At 32.0% G+C, this 24,031-nt stretch overlaps 2 protein-coding genes across 2 annotated transcripts; one reads left to right on the top strand and one right to left on the bottom strand.

Annotated features, from left to right (window-relative positions):
• Nucleotides 1-5,258: 5,258 nt before the first annotated feature.
• On the top strand, nucleotides 5,259-6,010 carry LOC140980268 (GCN5-related N-acetyltransferase 1, chloroplastic). The gene has a single exon (XM_073445999.1). It carries the CDS (start codon nucleotides 5,381-5,383, stop codon nucleotides 5,927-5,929), a length of 549 nt encoding a protein of 182 aa, XP_073302100.1. The 5' UTR covers nucleotides 5,259-5,380; the 3' UTR covers nucleotides 5,930-6,010.
• A 112-nt stretch (nucleotides 6,011-6,122) lies between these two features.
• On the bottom strand, nucleotides 6,123-23,103 carry LOC140981699 (basic leucine zipper 43-like). Its single transcript, XM_073448113.1, has 2 exons — nucleotides 23,001-23,103; nucleotides 6,123-8,402 (listed from the first exon to the last, which is right to left on the bottom strand). The coding sequence occupies exons 1-2, from the start codon at nucleotides 23,101-23,103 to the stop codon at nucleotides 7,813-7,815; spliced, it is 693 nt and encodes a 230-aa protein (XP_073304214.1). The 3' UTR covers nucleotides 6,123-7,812.
• Between the last annotated feature and the right edge of the window lie 928 nt (nucleotides 23,104-24,031).

The raw sequence follows: 24,031 nt of genomic DNA, 5'->3' as shown, positions 1-24,031 counted from the left end.
TGTATTTGAAGTTGAATTTCTTATATGTAGTAGAATAACCGACAAGAAACTCATATTCGAAGTCGGAATTGAATTAGGATATGATTTTGAATTGATATGCATTTTTGAAGTTTCAAATGAGATTTGAAACTCATATTAATGATTTTGGATTATGGTGTTGATTGGAATGAGTATGTTATTGATGTAGATAAAGTGTTATACTGATATCTTCAGACTACATCAACTGGAACGAAGAATTGAGGTATGTTGCGACCGGGTAACATACGACAGGTATCTGTATTATATGATATATGTCAGTTTGATTGGATTGATTGGAATGAGATTATGTGTCTATATGCCTTATTTGTTGATTGATGTGGCATACACGACATTGAGATTGAGGTATCGATGTATAAAATAAATGTTTTGTTAACACACATCGTTTGATGCATACATCGATACATGACATGCACGTTGAGCTATGATCCTTGGATACCCTGATATGATTTGATTGGATTCTGGGGTTTGTGAACACAATCGCTATGCCGGTATTATATGACCCGTAAAGCATAGACAATTGTGGCCCCGATGATTGGATATGAGATTTGGGATTTGATGGCGCTTGGTCGACGCTATCATACGAGTATCCCTTATTGAGGCCTGTGTGCCAGCTCGAGCATTGATTTGATAGCGATTCGTTTGATTCTGACATGTGCTTAGTGGATGGGCATTTGACCCGATACCTCCACGACATACATGCATTGCATCCCATATATCATTGTTTAGATATCTGTGGTATATATGATTGGTTGTTCCATACGGAGCTTTGCTCACCCCCAAGGGGGGCTGTTGTTATCTTTGTGTGTGGACAATGGCAGGTACTCCAGGATATCAGGAGACCGGAGAGGGTACTTCTGGAGGGAGTCACAGTTTGAGTTGAGGTTTAGTTGTTTATCCCAGTATATATATATGTATCTATATACCGGGGCATGTCTCGAGGATATGATTTATTGTTGTATGAGTTGTTTTGATTATGTANTGAACCGTGTCGGGTTGGTGGGTCGTGTCTGATTTTGACACCCCTATCTTGAAACTTGCAGTTCACCATAAAACCAGACAGCTAGCAATTTCCACCCCTTCTATCGACATTTGAAATTATTTTTATGAGATTTTCCTTGCTCAGCCAAGCAATCCAAGCGTCAAACTTGAGATATTATACGGCTTAAAATATTGTAGTAGTATCGTTACCATAAACTATAACTTTTGGTAAAACGACAAACCTCGACCTTGCCATTTTATTTTCAATCCATTCTTACTTCATGATGGATAATTTAGACTAGAAACCTAACTTGAAACATTCTTCTTGACAAAGAAAAGTACTACACTCATACTTATCAATCTTATGCCAACAAGTAAAGGGCCATGGCAATATGGCATACGTGCACTCACTATCATAAGGGACTTTATTGTCTTCAAGTTTTCGAACCAAAAACTCGCACATTTAATTCAGAAGCCTTTGGGGTTTTTGGCCGATGTGTTGCACAGTTCCCTAATGAATTTCCATCTCCTGTCAGTAAAGCATTTATGTTTCAACATCTTCCAAGCAAGGCCTAGCTGCCATAACTAATATTGACCATTAAACAAAGATCCGGCTCGGAGCTAGCTAACCCAAGAAATTGCTATTTAATTATTTTCTATCAACAACACTAATATAACTTTAGAAAAATTTGACATGAAATTTGAATTTTTGCAACATTAACCCCATATAGACTTCATAACGAGTTGTGGTCTACTTGTAAGCATAAAGGACTCTTATCTAATAGGACGATGGAAGGGATGGGCGAAGAACGAGACGCAGTTCGATCGTTTTAAACGAGCTAAAGACATTGCGAACAAATTGTCATGTGAAATGTTGTAATCTGGTGATATCGGTCCTGTAAGTAGTTGTGGAGATATATATTGCACATATACTTTTCTACCTAAATGATTATTCTTTTCGAATTTTAGTACTAAACTATTTTGACGTATTTCCTAATTGTTTTTGTCACGCCCCGAGACCGAGGCGTCGGTGACATCCGACATTGTTTAACAGTTACTTGAAAACAATTAAGCCTCGTATCGAAATGCGAAAAAACCAGTCTTTTTCATAAATAAAACATTGTCTTTACTTTGACAATAGAATAAAAATACATCAAGATTGCGGAAGCGAAATAAATACAAAGTCTTGAGTCTAGATCTTTTGGTGCGATCACCAGCCCCAGAACGTCTCATGTTCCTCCTCGCTCCATTGTTCTTCATTTTTATCTAGGGAGTGATGTAAGGGGTGAGTGCTTTGGGAAACACTCAGTAAGTAGGGGCCGATCGATTACCACAAATACATATAAAGATAATTTTAAAACATCTTTTAACAGACTTTCAAAACTTATCATATCAAACATTAACCGAATCAGACTCGAAGGGTGAAACATGACTTATCAGAACAATTCAGAACAGATCAGATCAGAACAAACGGAACACTGTTATTCATCTCGTCATCCATGGTCAAATTGTCCCCCATATGTTAGTCCTCTAAGGGGTGAGGTCAAAACACAGTTTTATACCCACTGATGGANTTACATTCTTAACCATTTGTAGAGTGGGCCTTATCTGTATCCCCATTAGAGAAGCAGCTTTATACTTATGAAGAAGACAGGAGAGTAAGTAAAGAATGGGTTTTTCTCTGAATTTAATTATCGTCGAATCATGTTGGCCTCCCGTAGGTCCCATATAGTCTTTCCAACGATCGATCAAAGAAAGAAAATATAACATAAAGAATAGGGAGATTTTCATTTGCTAGGGTAGGCCAGGCGACTAAAGTATCTTCAACTTTAAAGGGCTCAAAAAAATCTGCTTACAAGTGAGTTTTAGTTCCCCTATAAAGTGCAGTGCTTCTTGTAATAAAGGCCAGAGAAGTTATTGGGCAAAGACAGCTAAGCGGTACTTTCTGTGAAGACTTCTATGCATGTAATTAAAGTCAAGTAGATCTAGTGCATTTGAATCTATTCCAGAAGATTGCAGATTGCCCAAGAACAAATTAAGTCGGTATCCTCCAAAAGGGTTCAACCTTTGTTGGATAAAGAGTTTTGGTTGTAAATTGTTAATTTTGTACTACCTCTTTCCAAATGGATTATTCAAAAATCCATGAAGAAACTGAAGAATGCAGCAGCAGCGAATCAGGGTGGACGATGTATATCGCATCACCAGACCAAGAACTCGATTACGATGATTGTGAAGGTGAAGAGGAATATAACAACGGTGAACAGACCTATACAAAAGATCCCAAAAAAGACGCCGAGGATGTCCATAGCGATGACTCGATGGCTTCTGATGCATCCTCTGGCCCAAGTTATCAAGGCCATTTATACGAACATATCGACAGAATTCACGGTTCCGGCCATGAAGGGAACAAAAGAGGAAACAAACATGTTGGCAAGAAGAGCCAACAGCAGGAGAGTAAAAAACACGATGAGCAGAAAAAGGAAGCAGAAGACAAGTATGGAAACAAGAAAAGAAGTGCTGCAAAATCAAAGAAAAAGTAACATCCTTTTCTTTCTCAGTGAGGAATGCACAAGCTGGTATATGCACCCACTTCGTAGTTTTCGATCCCCTGTTTAGTGAAATATATCAAGTATCAAAACAGCTTGCGCTGATTCTGGCTTTTGAGTTCTGTAAAATCTTCACATGTAAAGATGCAAAAAAGCGGCAGTTTGCTGAATTTATCCCATTTTTGACACATTAAGGTTATTTTTTCTTGCTTACGCATATCTGAGTAACAGATTTAGCATGTAAGTTCTTTGATCACAATTAACAAAAGTAGTAGAGGCTAAACAAAATCATGTATGCATTAACTGAAATGGTAACTTACACTTGGAAATTATACGACGTCCTTGTTTATCATGCTTAAATGCATACTATTCATCACTTGTCAGTATAGTGAAATTGAACAACTACAGTGGAACAACCGTTGTTTCCATTTCTGTATGCTCCAGGCTTTTGTGGTCGATGTTACAAAATAATCCAACATGCTGCCTTAACAGAAATAAAATGGAGATAAGTCACAAAGTTCATGTGGGGACATAATGACTCTGAGTTAGTAGGCTTCATAGTTTGGTGAAAATGACATTATCCTTAACTAGAAGCATATAAAATATGACAACAGACAACGATAACGAAAAACAGCGAAAATGTAACATACCATTTTGAACAAATTTCACTACAATACCCACATTTTTGCATCTTTTGCTTAATGTTGACTTGCCTTCCGGTGGCATGTTGTTAACTTGAATGAAATTTAGCCGAAATAATTATCGAATCCAAATTTCCCCCAGCGAAAATAAAGAGCTAACCCCCGTAGGAAATCTAGTTCTTTCATGGAAACATCTTCTACAGACCAGCATTGGACATGTGAAATGCTGCAAGAAGTTGAGGATGAAGCTTAGTACAAATCTATTCAGTTTCGAAGTGCTCCAGTGGAAACTGGAAAATTGCCCAAACTTCCATGAAAGCTTGGCCCCAGTGGTAAGGCTTGATACCTACTTGGGCCTTTGGGCCAATTTCTCCGATTCATTGACTCTTTTTCTGGCTTCATCACCTGATACTTAAATAAATGGACTATTTTTTTCCCCAAAGTGAATAAATTCTCCTAACTAGTTCCATTTATTTATTTCTTCCTCTTTTTTCCCCCAAAACAAACCTTTTAAATTCCATATCAACCTTAAATACACATATCATATGGAATTGCTGAATTATTCAATACACATAGAATTTCACATTTAATAATACTCCTCCCGCATGAATCCAATACTCGTGCGATCTAAAAAAAAATTATTTTATAAGAGTAAATTTGGTTTAATCCTCGCACTCAAACTTAATTTGCATCCGGTCTTTGTCAGAAAAATTATGTGTTTGTATTTTCGTATTATCAACAAAATGTGTTTGCACTCTCTGAGGTCATATGTCTTTTCTCAAATAAAAAATTATATAAAATATTAAAAATATGGTACTAGTATATGATTTTTTAAGTATCAACAATTTCATATCAGATACTAATATATGATTTTTTCGAGTACCCAAACATGTATAACAAATATTTGTATTAATAATACAATTGTCTTTTTAGATGAAAATCGGTATAAAACATCGAAAATATGATACTATATATGATATTTGAATACCATATATATATATTAATATTATATTTTTTTTTACCCATTTTTTGTACCGATTTTCTGAGCAATTTACCGATTTTATAACATGGCCACATATAAACCACAGATTGGAATCTACATCACGATTCAACACCAGTTTCCTCACTCTCCTCTTCCATTCATTTTGCAGAACAACAAACTCATACGGGCAGGAAATGCTTCTCCATAGCCCCATTCCCTTCAATCCAACACTCGGAAAACCCACTAGAGCCCACCAAAGACACGTCGCCGTTTCGGCCACGTCCACTTTCTCCATCTCCGACGAGTCCCTCTCCTCCCGCGGCTTCACCTTCCACCGCACCATCGACAACCTCAACCTCGACTGCCTAAACACCGTCTTTGCGGCCGTCGGGTTCCCCCGCCGCGACGTGGAGAAGATCCGGGTCGCGTTGGAGCACACCGACGCGGTACTTTGGGTGGAGTACGAGAAGACGCGGAAGCCGGTGGCTTTCGCCAGAGCGACGGGGGACGGGGTGTTCAATGCGATAATCTGGGATGTGGTGGTGGACCCCAGTTTCCAGGGGATCGGACTGGGGAAGGCTGTGATGGAAAGATTGGTCACCGAGCTGGCAGAGAAAGGGATCAGTAATATTGCTCTGTATTCGGAGCCCCGAGTGATGGGTTTTTATAGGCCTTTGGGGTTTGTGGCGGATCCGGATGGGATCCGAGGAATGGTGTATTCTAGGAAGTCGAAAAAGATATGATTTATGATCGATTTATACTGTTTTATCGTCTAATTTTGTAAATAATTCGAAATTCATTTCTATACTATTATTGTTTGCGAACTATTCATGGCACAAGGTCGTCATATGGCCGAGCAAACAAATGTTACCGATGGCAACATTTTTATATGCTTTCGAGCTAGAATTCAACTTGAACTCCTTCGCGTTCAATTCGATTCCGATAGATGGTTTTTTGCGGAACTCGACTCATATAAAAGTTCGAAAGTTACACTAGAGATGAAACATTAATGATCAAACCGGCTCGCAAGATACATATTGGATATTTTTAAACATGCATGTTCCAGTTGAGTTGGAGTTGAAATCCTCACAAGTACAAGTAGCAAAAGAGAGTGTGATATTTGAAAGAGAAAACCCATGAATCACTTGTATTTTTCTTTTGTACAAATCCTGATCAGTTCATAAAGATTAATTGATTAGATTAAGCCAAATTCTACACACTGCTTGCCTCACCAAAAAAAGATGAAAAACAGTGGCAGGACTAATTATAGTGGGGTGACTTTTCAAGTGTTTCTCTTCTTATGGTAGCTTCTCGAATCATGATCCGATCCACTATCGCCACCATCTCCACCATCCTTTGTCCGATTGCCTTTGCATGCTGCTCCAAGCAGTACACGGATGAGGGGGGCCATGTTTCAAGCACTTGGAGCCTGATTTATCCAGAGCTACTGATTGTACGTGTCATGTTTCCTGATGTTTTTTCACTCTTGGCCTCGGTGTTGCCCGAGTTTCTTGAATGGATATTCGATATTCGTCACCATATGTACAGCTCAGGTTGACTAATGGCCTTGGATCCTTGCGGAGCGACATGAATGATTGTTGAAGGAAAGTTTGATCTGCAAGACTAGAAAAGTGACACTTGAGCATCAGCAATTTTAACCACCACCTAAAACTGAATGCATATGTTACGTCATACATGGGATCCTTTATATAAAGCTAGTTTTCACGTCATAAAAACTTTGACATACTTATTTTGATTGATAATACTGCTAATATATTTGATTAATTCCACAGTTATTGCCTTGTAATCAAACCAGCAATCAGAGAGGATTAATCCGAATTAAGCCGAGACCTCAAAGTTGCTATCTTAATCTAACATAATCGAATGGGTCTTAAACGCTATCGGAACAAAGCTAAAACAAAATAAGCAAAGCTATCAGACATAAACAAGTTTGTAGCAAACAGCACATCATGTGATTTTTCTGTCCATTATAAAGGGCAGATCATTAAATAGCTCAAGAAAAAATTTCGGAAAAGATGAGAAACTTTACTACAACTGGTTTATGTCAACTTTTAGTCAAATTGATGGATCGGAGGGTCACTGCTCTTGTGGTTGGAGTTACATAATCTTCTTCACCAATGCGGGAGAGGCTAGAGTTCAAACCCCGGTGACAGCAACTTAAATCCCCTCCCATGTTGTATTAAAACAATGAGAAAATAATTTTTTTTGTCCACTTACATATCTAATATTCGATTTCTGTTAAGTTTTAAAAGTTTTGTTTTGATATTATAATTTTTTTGATCAAAAAGCTGAAGTGACATATGACAAGGAAGCAGTTTTTACGTCACACGAGCCCCGGTTTCAGAAGTTGCTCCAATTTGTGTATCCAAAAGTGGGAAAAGGATATCTCGGTACTCCATTAATCGTGGTCATTATGTTTTCAACTCTAAGAGTTGGATAATATGCGGCGAGATGAACTAGTTAACTTAGTTTTTATGTATATATAGATCGCAGGTAATTGTTTTCAACAACTTGAAAGCTGAAACAGTAGCCGATACAAATCAAAGAAGGTAAAAATGGCTTAGTACTCCGATCCCCTCGCTCAGTTAGTAAAAGAGTTTATCGATCAAGCGGTGACGGACTGGTTCGAAAATTCAGCCCTGACATGAGCTGCGCTGAATGAAACATCTTCCTGATCAAGATCTCTAAATATGTTGTAAGAATTACTAATCGAAAGTTCTGTCACCACTTCGCGAAGATCGGATGCTTCTTCTTTGAGCCGCGCGTTTTCGTGAAGAATTTTATCATGGCTCTCGGATAGGATATTCAGTTTATCGATGAGATTGTGATGCTCGGTCCTGAGACGAAGAACATGAGACCGGAGCTCGTCAAGGTGCCTTTGCTTACGCATCCTTGATCGCCGAGCCGATTCTCTGTTTGATATCATCCTCCTCTTCTTCCTCTCATCAATGATGTTGCTTAGCTGATACTGGTCTTCTGCTTCATCAGAAGTCGAGTTACTACTCATGCACAAGGAATTTGGGATGACGAATTCTTCGAGCGGAAGGGATGTTTGATGATTCGGGAAGTTGAATGTGTTGAGATCAAGAAACGAACTTGAACTGGTTTGATCCAAGTTGAAGTTTGAGGGGATTGAAAGGTTCTCATGAGGAAAATAGTTCATTCCTTGGATTTTAGATTGGATGCTGGTTAAATCTTATTTTATAAGTGTTGTACTGATGTAGGCTTGTTTTTTGTGAATGATTTTGAGGTGGTAGGAGACATTGCATGAAGAGGGCATAGGATTTATAGGAGAAGTTTGAGACATTGCTCATCGGATGAAATAAGGATAGAGATAATTGTCTCTCTTTTTTTTTTTTTTTTTTTGATAGATCTTTCATAAGACTCTCTCACAAATCTTTATTCGTGAGACGGATCAATCATGTCCATATTTACAATAAAAATTAATATATCTGACATAAAAAGTAATACTTTTTCGTGGATGACCAATATAGAATATTTGTTTCACAAAATTGACCCATAAGACCGTCTCACATGAGTTTTTGTATTCTTTTTTATGTGGACATCTATATTTTTTATTAGATTTATTTATTATATTATATTATACATATAATATAAGAAAATTCACCACATATATCACTTGGGAAATTTTAAAATTTCCGATTTTACTCATGTATTTCTTTTTTTTTCTTTTTTATCGTTAGCGTTCTGTTTAATGTAGTTTGTAAGATATACGATTATTGATGGCTGAATAATTAAACAACAATACATAAATTAACTATATTTTATCGATTTTTTTATCATCATATCATATATTTAAATCTTTCGATCATCTCATAGCACGTATCAAACAGAAAAAAATATTGTTTAGGAGGAATAATTTAAGGAGGCTTACATAAGCAGCAAAGAGACATCCGTTTGGGAAAACAGATAAAATGGGTGATGTATGCTATTGCATGTAATGATTGGGGCCATTGATTGCCTTTTTTCCTTATGCAATAATTATTGTTTTTATTAATGGTACTTCTGTAGATGTAACGTTTCATTACCATGGAACAAATTTAGGTGATGATAATGTCATGCAACAGGGGAATCAGTGCTTCTATTTTTTTTTTATTTAAAAAAATAGATTTTAATTTATTATTCGTCCCAAATTTTATCGAACATATTTAATTTAGAATTATATATTTTCTTTTATAATTTTTAATGATTTTTAATATATTTTATATATGGATTTAAAAATATAATTAATTGACGCTTTCTTCATAGACTGCATCTGATATAAGAGTAGGTCTTTTGTGAAACGGTCTCACGAATCTTTATTTGTGAGACAGGTCAACCATACCGATATTCACAATAAAAAGTAATACTCTTAGCATAAAAAGTAATTTTTTTTTCATGGATGACCCAAATAAGAGATTCATCTCACACAATACGATCAGTGAGACCGTCTCACATAAATTTTTTCCCTGATTATAAAAACACTAGTTAAATGTTTCTATTATTAGTCTGAGTATATGGAATGTATTTGTACATTATTATTTTATTAGTGTTTATTTTACCCACAAAAATATAGATAGCCAGCTAAACATTTAAAATTTGTCGTTTTTAAAAATTAATTTTGAACCACAAAAAATGTGATGATGGGACGCAATTATTTAGCCATAGAATTTGTGAAAGAAAGAAAATTGTTTAGAAGTCAATATCAAAAGAGCCTTTCTTTCTAAAAGCCTGAAATACTCGAAATTATATTAAACTCACAATATTATTGACAATCAGGTACTTGCAACTGATGAAGAAATCTATTTCTTATTATGAGAGAAATCTTTTTTAAAGAAAATGAAAACAACATATCTATTTTAATAAATATTTGATGACTCAAAGGGCACTTGGATTTGGGATATATGGCCCCATATTTATTTTATGCTTTATGATGCTCACATATGCTACCTAAATTTCCATGACGATCGTAAACTTTATTGCATGCTGATAGGATCGATTTGAGAGAAAATCGTTGAGTTATAATAGCTTGATTTTTGAAATATTGAACACCGATAAATAAAATCGAGTTTGGTTTTAAGACACTCAAAATAATTATTTGTAGAAGCCGATTAAATATTTTATAAAGCATTTAAAAGATATGCAAGATGAATGAGTAAAAACATTTTGGTTGAAGTATATTTTATCAAAAAATTGGTAAGCAATATTTTGATATTTGAATAACACATAAAATGTTTCAACAATGGATCATTAAAACAATAGAAATGTTAAGTAAATGCAATAAATAAATAGACATGAATTGGTTTATGGATGTTCGAAGATTAACAACTCATATGTCATTTCTTTTTCCTCTTGGGAAAAATCCACTAGAAGACTTTGATTTAAACAACACCCTGTACAAACCCATTTCAACTTAGGTCTTATCTTTTACCTAATTAAAACTCCTAGCACACTCTCGATTGTAGGTCGCAACCTCACGATCCCCATAATGTTTAACATCTCTTATGCCAAGATTATAAACACAATCTTTAATGTCTTTGTGTGAAGACTCACTCAACTAAACTTTGAGCTCAACTCTCATGTATATGTGTGAGTGATTGATTGTGTGTGAAGATTTAATCAATTACAGTATATTTATCTTTCAAATGTATCCTCATATATTGGGCTTGCTCTCATTCTAGCTCATTTCTTCATGTAGGTTGCTCATGCTTTGAATCCCCTTCCAAAAATTGTATTTGATCTTCAAGATATTGTATTTATAGGCTTCAACAATGATATATACATTAGACACAATAATATGACTGTTTGAAAAGTTTCTGTACTGTTTCTAATATTGAAACGGTTATTTCCGTCTTGCTGAACATTTTCCCGAGCCTAAACTGGTCATTCAGTTTCGCTCCATGTCAACTGGTTCAGTTTGGCTCCTATTCAACTGGTCAACTTGTTTAGTTCTGGTCTGCTCAGAACTCACATCTTCATTGTCATTTATAAACATCTTACACTATGATTCAGATTTTGACTTGTGAATATGATTTGCAGATCATTCCTTAGCTTCGTAAAATATACTAAATGGTTTCATTTAAATAACTGAGATTATCAAACTAACCAAAATACCGTAACTGCTCAAATGCAACTGATTGCTATTTTCGTGCAATCAGTTTTCTAAACTCAACACATGCTTAGCTCGTAATATGAGATAATTAAAGATTTATGATATAAAGTTCTTAAATTAATATATATGAATTACATAATGATTCATAATTCTAATCTTTTGTAAAATTTAAATCAAACGTTAGATGAAACAAATATGTGTGATCAACTAATATTTCATCATTCAAACCAAAGAGTGTTTGATACTTTAGTGTTAAGTTCTTCTATTATAGCAAAATTAAAATTGAGCTATTATTGGATATTGCAGCGTGAGGGTATTACATATATTTTAGATTGTTTTTGTTCGACTGTATTTTTTTTTTAAAGAATGATTATTTTTTTTTAAAGAATGATTTAAAACAAAAATATTTTAAAATCCTTTGATATAAAATGACATATTAGCAATGGCCATTTTAAATTTTTTATAAATACAAGTAAAATATATCGAAGAAATATGGAAATTCGAAATATCTAGATAAATATTTTCTAAATAGCTAAATAAAATTGTAAAAAATGTAATGAATACAATAAATTAATAAATGTATTTGTTATCCAAATATATAAAAATCATAAAGAACGTAAAGAGGGAATACTAAAAAATATAGATTCTAAATAAATATAATCCCAGTAATTAAAAATTATTAGTGATATATATACATATACATATGTATATGTATATTTGTGGCTGTAAGATGTGGATGGACTGCGAGGATAATATGGTCTTTTCCAATATATAAATGGCTTTAACATAAAGCATACGTGCATGTATCCCTTCATGCTTCCACTTCTTTGTGTTTTTTCCAACTAAATTATGAAGTGTCCCTTTAAGGATGTTAATGACGAGTTGAAAATTATAATGTTGACATTAGCTTTGAATATAAATCCTTCTGTGGCCATAATTTTTTTTAATATAATTAAGCTCAAACATATCGAGCTCGAATCATGTTAAATTTTAGGGAAAAACCGATTTCTTTTTTTGTTTTATAAGCTTGTCTTTTTGCGAATTTAGTTTTCTATCTTGTCGATTTCAGTTTTAATCTGTTATTTTTTTGGCTTTTAGACTGGTGTGGCATGTCGCACTGACATGTGTAGTCATGTGTCATATCAGTACTTCTAATAGAAAAGACTAAAATTGACAAAAATTGAAATATACAAAACTAAAATTAAAATTTGATAACATACTCGATTTCGAAAATTCTACATCTGAGGCTGAGCACCCTTTGTTGAAATAGCCTATGCATTGCATTTATTCTTTTTCTTGACATGAAAAATGTATTTGTGTGTAAGTAAACTCGATCAGTTCGTTTTCATCCCTTTTCATGGATTTTCTTTTTTGGACAGAACCTTTTCAAGAATTTTGACATAAAGTTTATTCTTTATTTACATCAAGATTTATATATTTGGTATATGTCAAATATGGTAGAAAAAATCACCACAAAGCATTTGCAACGATGCCCCTCTTCTCCTTTTAATTTCTTGAAAATTCCCCTCTATAAACCTAGAAGAATATATTTTTTCGGGATAATATTCTCTTTAATTTGACAATTATATATACACTTTTTTTAATTAAATGAAATTATGGTATATAATTTCGTCTCAAACCAACCATGTACTCGCATGCAGAAGAACGAGAATTTATTCATGAATAGGTCTCTTGTGAGACGGTCTAACGAAACTTTATCTGTAAGACGGGTCAACCCTATCGATATTCATAATAAAAAGTAATACTCTTAGCATAAAAAGTAATAATTTTTAATGGATGACCCAAATAAGAGATCCGTCTCACAAAATATAACCCGTGAGATCGTCTCACACAAGTTTTTGCCTTTATTAATTAATAATTACGACTTTAATTTGTGAATGATATCGTTTTGTAAAAATAATTAACTCAAACTGCTAAATTTTAATTAAAATATGAATAGTTCACAGAACTACTCGTGATCAAATGGATAGAATATCCTAAACAAAGTTAAAGCTCTCGTTTTCTTTAATTACACCTTTGAATCGGAATTTAGAATAGAAAAATAAACACACACACATTCTATCAGCGATGAATTGTACCTAATTTTAATTTTGTAGTGGGGACTGGGGAGCAATATCAAAGGTAAATTTTTTTGGAACAAAGTCTCCAAGTCTATATTTTAAAAAAAATATGAGCATGTTTATCGTGAGATGGTCTCACGCATTTAATTATTTCCATAAAACATGTCACATTGATACACAGTTAAAGTGGAAATAAATTATTTTAGCATAAAAATCATGTTTTTCCATTAATTGAGTCAGATTGGAGATTCGTCTTATAAAATTGACCCGCGAGACCATTGAAGTTTTATGTAAAATATTACGGGGATACAAATTAAAAGAATCGAGTTTAAACTAAATTCAAATAGTTTTCAAATTTGAATTTTAGTATATGAAAAAATTGAATGCATGTGTCCAAAAGTAACCAAATTTTGGAATCACCTATTAACCCTTTGGTGCCCCTAACAAAAAAATAATTGAGATAAATAAAATAAAAATATTTGCTGATGTATCGAAAAAGTATTGCCAAATCCCAGCAGTGGCAACTTGCAGCCGCGAATAATTTAATTTCTTTAAATATAAAAATCGTAAAAAGTAATAATATTCGGGTAATTATGAGTTTTTTTTATGGGTTTTGTTTAGGTTATTCTCCACTTATCCACATTTTCTTAGCATATATAAATATAAATCTTCAAAAGTTAAAAGATGGGAATTAAATTCGGACAAAGTTCCATCCAATCGTTGCAGAAAGAAGATTTTACAAGGAACATCGTACAAACTAGCGAACGACATAAACGCAATGTACGTGTAAAATAACGATTATTATGTATATGAATCATGATCAGAATATTGATCATTAATAAATCGAGTTGATTCATAAAATTTTGTTATAATTATTAATTATTATTTGGGTAAGGATAATGTTATTATATTAAATATATGATTTGCAAAGATAATATGTGAATTTTTGAATTTTTAAAGTGAATTATATGTTATAATTATGAGTATTTATATGAAAAATATTAATTATCTAAATGAATATGATATATTCTTAAAAACTAATTAGTGTCACAAACTCGGACCACTAAGGGCTTCAATGTAAAATCCAAGATTTTTGCATAATCGTGATAATATTTTTGTAATTTAATGGTACTAGGATTTGCGCAATCTTTGGGTATCTATATCATTATTTAAGATGTAAGATTGCAAGATTATCTAAAGTTGTGTGGATAATTATATCATGTACAATATTTTTGAGCTCAAGATTTAAGATAATATTATGCATATATTTTGAACTTGGGATAATAAATAGATCATTATCTAAGAAATTAAATAAGAAATTTTTGGATATAAGCAGGTAAATTTTGATATAAATTTAAAATCAAAAAGATTATAACAGATAGAGATATAAGATTTGAGATGATATTGATATTTGGATAAGGATAATGTGATAGATAAGATATGATAATTATCCTAGATTTAAAGTTTGATTCAAAGTTCAAACGCGAGGATAATACACGATCAGGATAGCATCCACCTTCCTATAAATAGGAGAAGCTCCCATTCAGAATTTATACTGAAATTTTCGAGTTTTGCTCTCCAATTTTCGAAATTCCTCTCCAAAAATTCTGCATGAGTCATCAAAATTCCGTCCAAATTCATAAATTCGTTTCTCTCTCTCGGATAGTTAGAATCCGATCTTCACCGTTCAGAATGTTCTTCCATATGTTTCAAATAACATATCAAAATTTCGGCCAAATCCAACGGTTAGTTTTTTTTTTATAGCCTTCGCAAGACAACTGCTTAGATTCTAGGCCGGAAACAGCATACCTACGGTTTTTCATCCATAAACAAGTTAAAAGACTTCCAAACCAGATCTCCACCGTTCATAATTTATTTGAAGTACTTATAATCGTACCGTAAAAGTTTAAGCCCGATCCAACGGTTCATTGAGGCGCAAGAATTTTTCAAGACGGCTGATTTTTCGGACGATGGTGCTGCTGTGTTTTCAAAGTGTCAGTTGCATGATTCTTCTATGGTTTTCGAATTCTTCATGTTTTCTTCAAGGATTAAGGTAAGTGTGCTTGTTTTAAAGATTAAAATTTGTTATGCATGTTTCTTCGTTTTTATGAAAATACGGTCGAGAACACCTTCTTCTTCTACTCCATTCTTGTGTTGGTTGTCATGTGGTTTTGGACACTGTGAGGATTCGACTGTATATGGGAGGGAATCCCAACCATGATATGACCCTCATACGGTGGGAATATAACCGATTCGGCCTCGCCCCCTTAGAGGAGTAAAAATTAGGGACTGATATCAGTAAACCATAGAAAGTTGAGGAATCTCAGTGTCTGGTCAATGTTATGCATGTGCTATGAATGATGTTATGCAAGTCACGTGATTCTCGAAATTATGCATGTTGTTATATTGTGCTCGAACGACCCCCACTTGCTGAGTGACGACCATATCACTCACCCCTTAATCTACCATCCCCAAATAAATCAGAAGAAGAAATAGAGAAAGAAGAATCAGACACCAGTTTTTGGACTGATAGTAGACGGATGAAGAATTTTAATTAAGAATATGTTCTTGTGAGTTTTAATTCAAGTTATAAACGTTTCCGCAGATTTTTTATCGTTTTCAGATTTACTATTGTAAAGACGATTCCATTTTTATGGTNACGATGAAGCAAAATTAGGATATATATATATATATATATATATATATATATAAAATATTAGTAATAGTACAATGAAGCAAAATTAGGGTACTAGATAATTGTCGTGAAAAACCTTTTTTTCCCCAAAAGTTATAAATATTTATTGATCGAATCTGAAAATGCTTGATTTTGAAAGATGATAAGTGAAGATGTTTCAAAAAGAACGAAAAAATATTTTTGATGTCTCATATGTTATTTCTATTTCAATTTTTTTACAACATTCAAATAAAATTGATATTTTTTATAAATATTTATTTTCCCACACTATTGAATTTAGTATGCTTTTATTTATCATATTTTAATCCAATATTTATTAATATAAAATTTTAGTTTAATCATTATATTATTTAGGAAAAATAGTTTTTTTATCCCAAAAAAAATCATTTTCCCTATTATAATTATTTAATTATGTATTGAACCAAATCCTTGTTATTTAACAAAAATCTTATTTTGTGGTAATATAAAAACTCAATAATTTATAGAGTACAACGAGCTAAGCCAAAATGATAATGGTTGCTTTTCCACTCCATTCACGAAGTTATATATATAATAGGATTGTTTATATTAGAATATTTTTTTTATTTTAATTTTTGATGATTGACAAAATAAACAATATCGAGTTGTTTTAATATTCAACCACTATTTTGTTTTTATAACATGTTCTTTAAACTGCTGGATCAAATCATGTATTTCAAGTCGTTCAGGAGTTCAAGTTGTTATGTTAACAAGTCAAACCGCTGTATTTTTTGAACTCCAGCTACAAAACTTCAACAGAAAAAACTGACTGATCCGAAAATTTAATGAAGTGCAAATGTTCAAACCGTTACATTCTCACCACACTACAAACAATTAATTTTGATTATTTGAAGGAGGATATTGTAAGTCAAACCAGACGAAAGCAGAAACTAGAAAGAGTACAAAATATTCTACTAACACCGAAGTGACAGAAAGTTAAAAATTTGGTCTACGGTCTATCAGCTTTTGAAAAGCATGGATTAAAGTCGAAGAAGTTAGAAGAACATTAAATGCATTTAATGATTTGTACTGCTATTGAAAATGACTTGACCATATTATCAGAAAATAGTACATATAATCGTTGAAAAACAAATCCGACCGTTGAAGATTTTCACCTATATATATATGCAGATCATTCAAAGTGAAGGCTATTGAAATTCCGAACAATCAAAGTATTTATAGTCACTGAATTGAAAATTCTATAAACTACATATTTTCATATCAATTGAGCACATTTAACCCTCTACATTTCAGATTAATTAAACAAAGCACACATTTATTATATCACATCAGATCTTCAAGGACCAATCTATGCTCATTCAACTAAGTCAAGCCGTTACAAAGCTGACCGTTGAGTCTTTGTTATTTGTTATGTAGTCTGGTGATCGAGGTTCTTAATCATCCAAACCTTGTAAAGTGATAACATTTTAATAATGGCTAAATAAATTTATTCCTTTGTTTAACTAAAAATAACTATATATATTTAAATCAAAACTAAATAATAACATTTTAACATTTATTTAATACATAAGATTAGTATTGTTATTTTTATTACAAGAATAAGTAACAATTCTATCTGTGAACAAAATTTTATACACAACCTTTTTCATTCGGTCGTTCATAAATTAAGTCTTTGCATGTGCCCAAAAAAAATTAGGTTCTCAAACGTGGACAAAAGCGTTAAGCGTGTACGACACTTTTGTCTATGTTTGAGAACTTAATTATACATATAGAGGCGTTGTCAGAAGTTTTTCAACATGTTGACAAATTTTGTCTTGAGAAAACGTTTTGACGAGTTATATCCTAAAAAAACTTATTTAATGGTTGCTGTAAAGTGAGATTAATATGGAAAAATATCATAATCAAGATGATAATAAAACTAAGTAAGTTTCAATTGTTTTACTTTTGGTTTCATAGTCATGTACAATTTAAAACATATTTTTAAATTAAAATAAAATAATATAAACTTTTTTCTACGTCAAAAAAACTTTAAAACATATAAAAATTTGCAAAATAAAATATAAAAATTAGAAAAATTAATTTTTCGAATTTTTAGCTTGAATTTTTTTAGATGAATTTTTTTTTTGCGCCCAAATGTATATATATGTTTGTGTGTGCGCGAACGCGTATGCCAATGTGAGTTTTTGTCATGTTATATATCCTTATTACAAGTAAGAAAGCATTATTTTGTAGGGGTCATTTTTAATAAGTAAACTGAAAACTTAGAAAAGAAAGGTAAGTACATGTTTAGATTAAACTAGAAGTCAAATTGAGCTTGATTGATTAAATTCGAATTTAAATACCAAACCCTATTTAAAACACATTAAATCTCATATAAATTATGAATTGAGTTCATGAAGAAATCTTGAGATTGCTCTGTCCTATTGCATCCAAGAATTAGATTAAAAAAAGAGTTGACCGATGTTAAAAAAAATATCCCATGCAAAAAGAAATTAGTTAAATAACATCGGTTCAACTGCAATTTAAAAATGATTATCAATATTGTAAAAAAAAAAGGAGTATAAATTGGGAAAAATGAAACGATATGTAGTGTGTTGGGTACGGAGGGGACTGCATCACACGGCGTCACTATTTTGCATCCAAACCCATCATTTCGATAGCCATCGAATTATTTAATTAGAAACTTGAATTATCAAAAATAAATTAAAAAATGTTTGTAATTTTATTTTATTTTTTGGAATTTTGACAATCAAGAAATTAGGTAGGTGGTTAGACCACAATGTTTCAATCTGATTGCATCACTCGTCAATTCAAATGTAATGGAAGCTGATGAATGATCACTCACTCAGTTTTCTAAATTAAATTAAATTAAATCGATTGTCCAGTTTTAAATAAAGAAATTGCAATTTCTTTATGTGTTATTTTTGAATATTTAATTATCAATTCTATTCTTCTTCAAAAAATTTCTAAGAAAGTCAGTATTTGTCGCCTAAGTTCATTTTACATGCACAAACACATTACCGTATTCAACAAAATTTTATCTTTTTTAATTCAGTATTTCATGATGAAATATATGGATTCCATTAAGAATTTGTGAGATCGAGTGGTTGTTGTTTTAACAAAAAATATAACTTGTGGTAATGATGTAACTCGAATATTTTAAATTGCATAGCAACTTAAACACCACGTTTCGATTGTTCTAACGAGTATGGATAACTATTGTACACAACAATCTCTTTCTCAATAGGATCGAACGCTTGTCGATTTACCAAAAATTATAGCTGGTGGTAATGATGTATCCATATAACAACCTAAATATCATTGTTCTATCACTCTCTTAACATAAATAATTATTATTTAGCAGCACTGGTTCAACATACTTTATATCAATGTCAATTTTACTGGGCTAAGCAATATTTTATCATGGAGTTTCAAATTCTTTGTACCATTTATGAGCTTGGCTCCACTTTCTTTCCCAGGCACTTAAAAAGACTTTCTTATTGGTTCAAATAGGATAAGCTCTTCCCAATTTTCTTATATTTGCATCTTCCTTTGAATTATTTATTATATACATCTTTTTAATATGCTATGACTTTAAAAATATTATTATTTTTTAATTTCCTCTTGTCGAATTTTAATTTAGAATTTTTACTTTTGTTGGGTAGTAATAATGGTGGGGAATGGTGTGTCTAAGAATATGCAATATTTGATTTTTTTTTTTTCATGTTAATTAATTCATTCATGTATATGTAAGATAAGGTCCAAATTCACATATCCATATGAACAGACAGACCTAACTTGTCAACTTCATTACCTCTTGGTGCCAAATTCTTGTAAAATTGTGGACCAATACCAGAATCATATCCAAAAAAATAAAATTCAGGGCAGTGTTTTTTATTTCGGTTTTGGAACCGAAATCAAACCAAGTTCTTACGGTTCGGTTTTCGTACCCAAAAATAAGAAACCGGAACCATTTTGAACCCTAAACTGATATTAAATTTTAATATGTAATAGCATATGTAGACAAGTGAATTTATATAATTAGGCTATTTAATTTATATAAATTAAATTTGATCCTTGTTTTTATTTAGTTTTTTTGTAAAAGTTAATGTTTAGAATGATTATTTAATATAATTATTAAAAAATTAGTTTGATTATCTCATAAATTATATTGTTATTTTTTTTATTATTACATTTTGTTTAAAAAAAATTCAGTTGAAATAAGATAAATATAAATAAAATATAAATTGAATCGGAGAGAAAAATTGATAATGAGAGAAGACCGATTTAATTTTAAAAAAAATTAGAATTTAAAAAATGTAGAACATATCATATCATATAAATAAAAAAAGGAGTGATTAATTGAATTCAACTTATTACTACCCCAGAATATATGGCCATATATATACTGTTATTTCAAATGATTAATTGAATTAATGCTAGTTTTTTTTTTAAATCGAGAGAAATGATAAAGGTTTTTCCCTATATTTAATCTAATTTTCGCTAGGATACTGATATAATTCCAAACACTGCTGACATTCGGATTAAAATTGAGAATTTAATCAAAAACGGGACTAAATATACAAAAAAAATAAATGAATAAATCAATTTATTGCACTAATATTCAATTTTGACATATAAAAAGTTCATATAGATAACTAAGATAAACAATTTTACCTTTTCCCCATTATTTTTACCTCACCACTCTATGCCAATCAAGACAGTAATGAATATACAAATTAAAACAATAGTTAATGAATATTACGTACGATTTCTGACATTTAAATGATAATATTCGCGTTGATGGCCATTTTTTGAGATCAAACTGATTTTACTATTTTACTGGGATGTTCCAGCTCGAGTTGGTCCAAGACTAGCTGCAGCTGGATAATTTCTAACTGGTATGGCTAGATGTATGGCTGGTCCAGTCCAGTCCAGCTAGATGTCTATCCGATCAGACTGTATGGTGTCTAGCTGGTCCGGTTGAATGTCTAGTTGGTGTATTCTCTTGATTATAACTCTTGATTCGTCTATTTCTTGGAAACATGATGAACATAAAAGTTGAATATCTTTCTATTAGATTTCTATAGAAGCATAAACCACTCAATTTTGAGTTTATATGAGATAGATATGCTGGAATTTGGAAATACTATATTGTATACAAGATGAAATTTGTTTTTAATTCAATGCTGAACTAGAAACTTCATCGTGGTTTTTCATCACTTTAAGATTCGCTCGGAGCATTGAATTTGGAAGATTATTTGTAGATCATCGTGTTATCTTCGTAACTCACACTAAAACATCTCATTTCAATAATCTATCTGATAGACATGACCAAAATACCAGAACATCTCTTTTCAAGACGGATGTTGTATCCGTGCATCCAGGAACTTGCGGCACCAGGTTAGTATAAATAACGTACAAATTCGTCGAGCCAAACTGAAATATGAATTGTAGAAATTTTGTGTTGTCTATTCAACCTTTTTGACAGCTTGTCATTTGGATCACTTAGTTATGAGATATCATAGAAATACTTCAACTTGCTAGATTTTCAACTTGACTAAATTTGAGTTCAAACTTCTCAAAATTTCCAACTTGACATCTAGCAACTACACACTTGATGAAATATGTTAGCGTCACAATAAATAAATTTTTTTAATAAAAATCAAAATTACTAGTGATTCTCAATCCAAGAACGTCTCCTTTTTTTATGATCACTAAACTTGGATAATAACAAAAATGCTTTTATCTAACATGTTTCTCCTCATTTTTGTGAAAATAAAAAGGATTGATTTTTAAAACAAATTAAGTACAAAGTTTTCCTCTCCCTTAAAATTATAATTAGTTCTCCCCTTATATTTTTGAAAGTTTGAAATTAACAAAAATGGATAGATAACCAATATAACACACAATAATAGGATACAAGCTAAATTTTCAACTCAATCTAAATATGTAACATTTATGAAACATATTCAGCACATAAATACATAAATTGAGTAATTAAGTTTCAACCAAAAAAAACAAAATTAAACCCAAAAGTTTCAAGCAACACAAAATCAAGATATGTTTGTCAACCCAATATTCATTAAACATTTAGGAAATTCCCTTATTAGTCACACTACAACGAAAATGAATTTTTGCAAAGCGTAAATCGGATTTCCCCAGCGTGCATTGCACGTTGCACAATTAAAAGTTATTGAAAGGCATCAGTATTGACAGCACGTAATGCAAGCTAGGGAAAAGCCCATTGACGACGCACACTACACACTGTGGAAAATAACATCGACACCGCGCACTGCACACAGAGGATAATTGCATCAACATCATACACTTGCACTCCGTTAAAAATTTATTGACAACACATTTTGCACGCTGCAAAAGATAATGACAACACACAATATTCATCGTGGATAGCCTTGTATGATTATAATGTAATAGAAATTTCAACCAACTAAACAGAGAAATTAAAATGAAGAAATAAACAAAAAATTCCAATTTCATTCATAAAAAAAAAACAGATTTTTTAAAAAAATTGAGTTCAAGTTTAACATTAATCCAGACGCAAAGTTAATAAAAATCACTTTTTTCATTGTACCAACACAGAAGGTCTCAAATTCTTATGGATTCGTTTACTATTTTTGCTGCTGTTGTTATCTTCTGTTTTATCTGAAGTAACATTGTTTCTTGAAGAAGCATTCGTATTCGTTGTTCTTGGCAAAGAACAGAAAAGCTTGCTTGAGATGTTCCTCGTTACTAATCCTTTTCATATGAACAGCTAGGGCCAAAAATTCCTCACAATTAAGAGTATCGTTCCCGTCAAAAGCAGCCTATATACCTACAGAAAAAGAAAAGACTCAAATATCATTTGAAATAAGTAAATTGAAGCAGCCCATCAGTGTCATGACAAATTAATTCATAATATATACTTGTAGCATCGAAAAGTAGTTGAACATCAGGATCAGGAACATGTTGTCCAATCATATTCAGACCATGATCAAAATTAAGGTTTCCATTTTTATTCTTGTCCATCATATGAAACATTTGTTTGATTCCTTGTACGTACTTGGTCATCTGACAAGTTGTCTGCTACAACCTATACTGCTATACATATAAATGCAAAACACAAACATAAGTCCTATGTATATTATACATGATCAACTCCTTTATCTGACAACAAATCAATTTAGAATAGAAATCATGCAGAAGTTCATACTGTTCTGTGAGAGGTTTGGGAGTGGTTATGAGATAATACGGTAATTTTTTTCTAAAATCTTTGTTGATTATTTGTTAAAATAAGAATGACTCAAATAATTTCAAGCTTTTAGACGGTTCGTAAAATCGATCAGATTAGGCTTCGAGGATGAGAGGATCATTTTATATATAACTTTGATGTTTGTGTACGTACCAAGGACTTCTTCAACTGTGAGCCATGAGTAGGGGTTTGGCTCCAGCATTCCTTTCACCAGATTCTTAGCATCTTCAGAAACTTTTGACCATGAATCCCTATCAAAAACTAATCCCTCCTTCTGTTTCTGCACTAGACAATTAATCCAACCCCCTCTTTGATTTCAGAAATCATATTTTCATGAGACTATGATCTTCCCACAAATCATATAGTTAAGGATCATAGTTTTCACAAGTAACAGTAGAAGTATTTTTTTAAAAAAAAATTTGAAAAACAGCTCCAAAAAAATTCTTTGCAATAGTGTTTGCTAATTTTTTTAAAAAAAATAATTTAAAATTATATATTTTAGAATTGTTAATATAAAATTTCGTTCTTTAAAATTCAAAAAAGAAATAATTTAAGGAGAAAAACAACAAGAAATATTGATCAATTAATGCCAAAAATGATTAGGAAAATTAGTTAATTTTAATCCTCTAAATTGAAATGTTTTCCTCCTCTATCTAAACATGTAAAAGTTGAATTTTACTTACGTAATTTTGGCTTTTTTTGGGT

Source organism: Primulina huaijiensis, chromosome 7 (assembly GCF_012295235.1).
Source record: "Primulina huaijiensis isolate GDHJ02 chromosome 7, ASM1229523v2, whole genome shotgun sequence".
Taxonomy (NCBI): domain Eukaryota; kingdom Viridiplantae; phylum Streptophyta; class Magnoliopsida; order Lamiales; family Gesneriaceae; genus Primulina; species Primulina huaijiensis.
This window is presented reverse-complemented; position numbering and strand designations above follow the sequence as displayed.

What these genes read in the sequence shown, in the direction of transcription:
- LOC140980268 (XM_073445999.1), top strand. Translation starts at nt 5,381, where the DNA reads ATGCTTCTCCATAGCCCCATTCCCTTCAATCCAACACTCGGAAAACCC.
- LOC140981699 (XM_073448113.1), bottom strand. Translation starts at nt 23,103, where the DNA reads ATGGACAAGAATAAAAATGGAAACCTTAATTTTGATCATGGTCTGAAT. An exon ending in ACTACTTTTCGATGCTACAA is followed by an intron (nt 8,403 to 23,000) that starts GTATATATTATG and finishes TTATAAAATAAG; the next exon opens with ATTTAACCAGCATCCAATCT.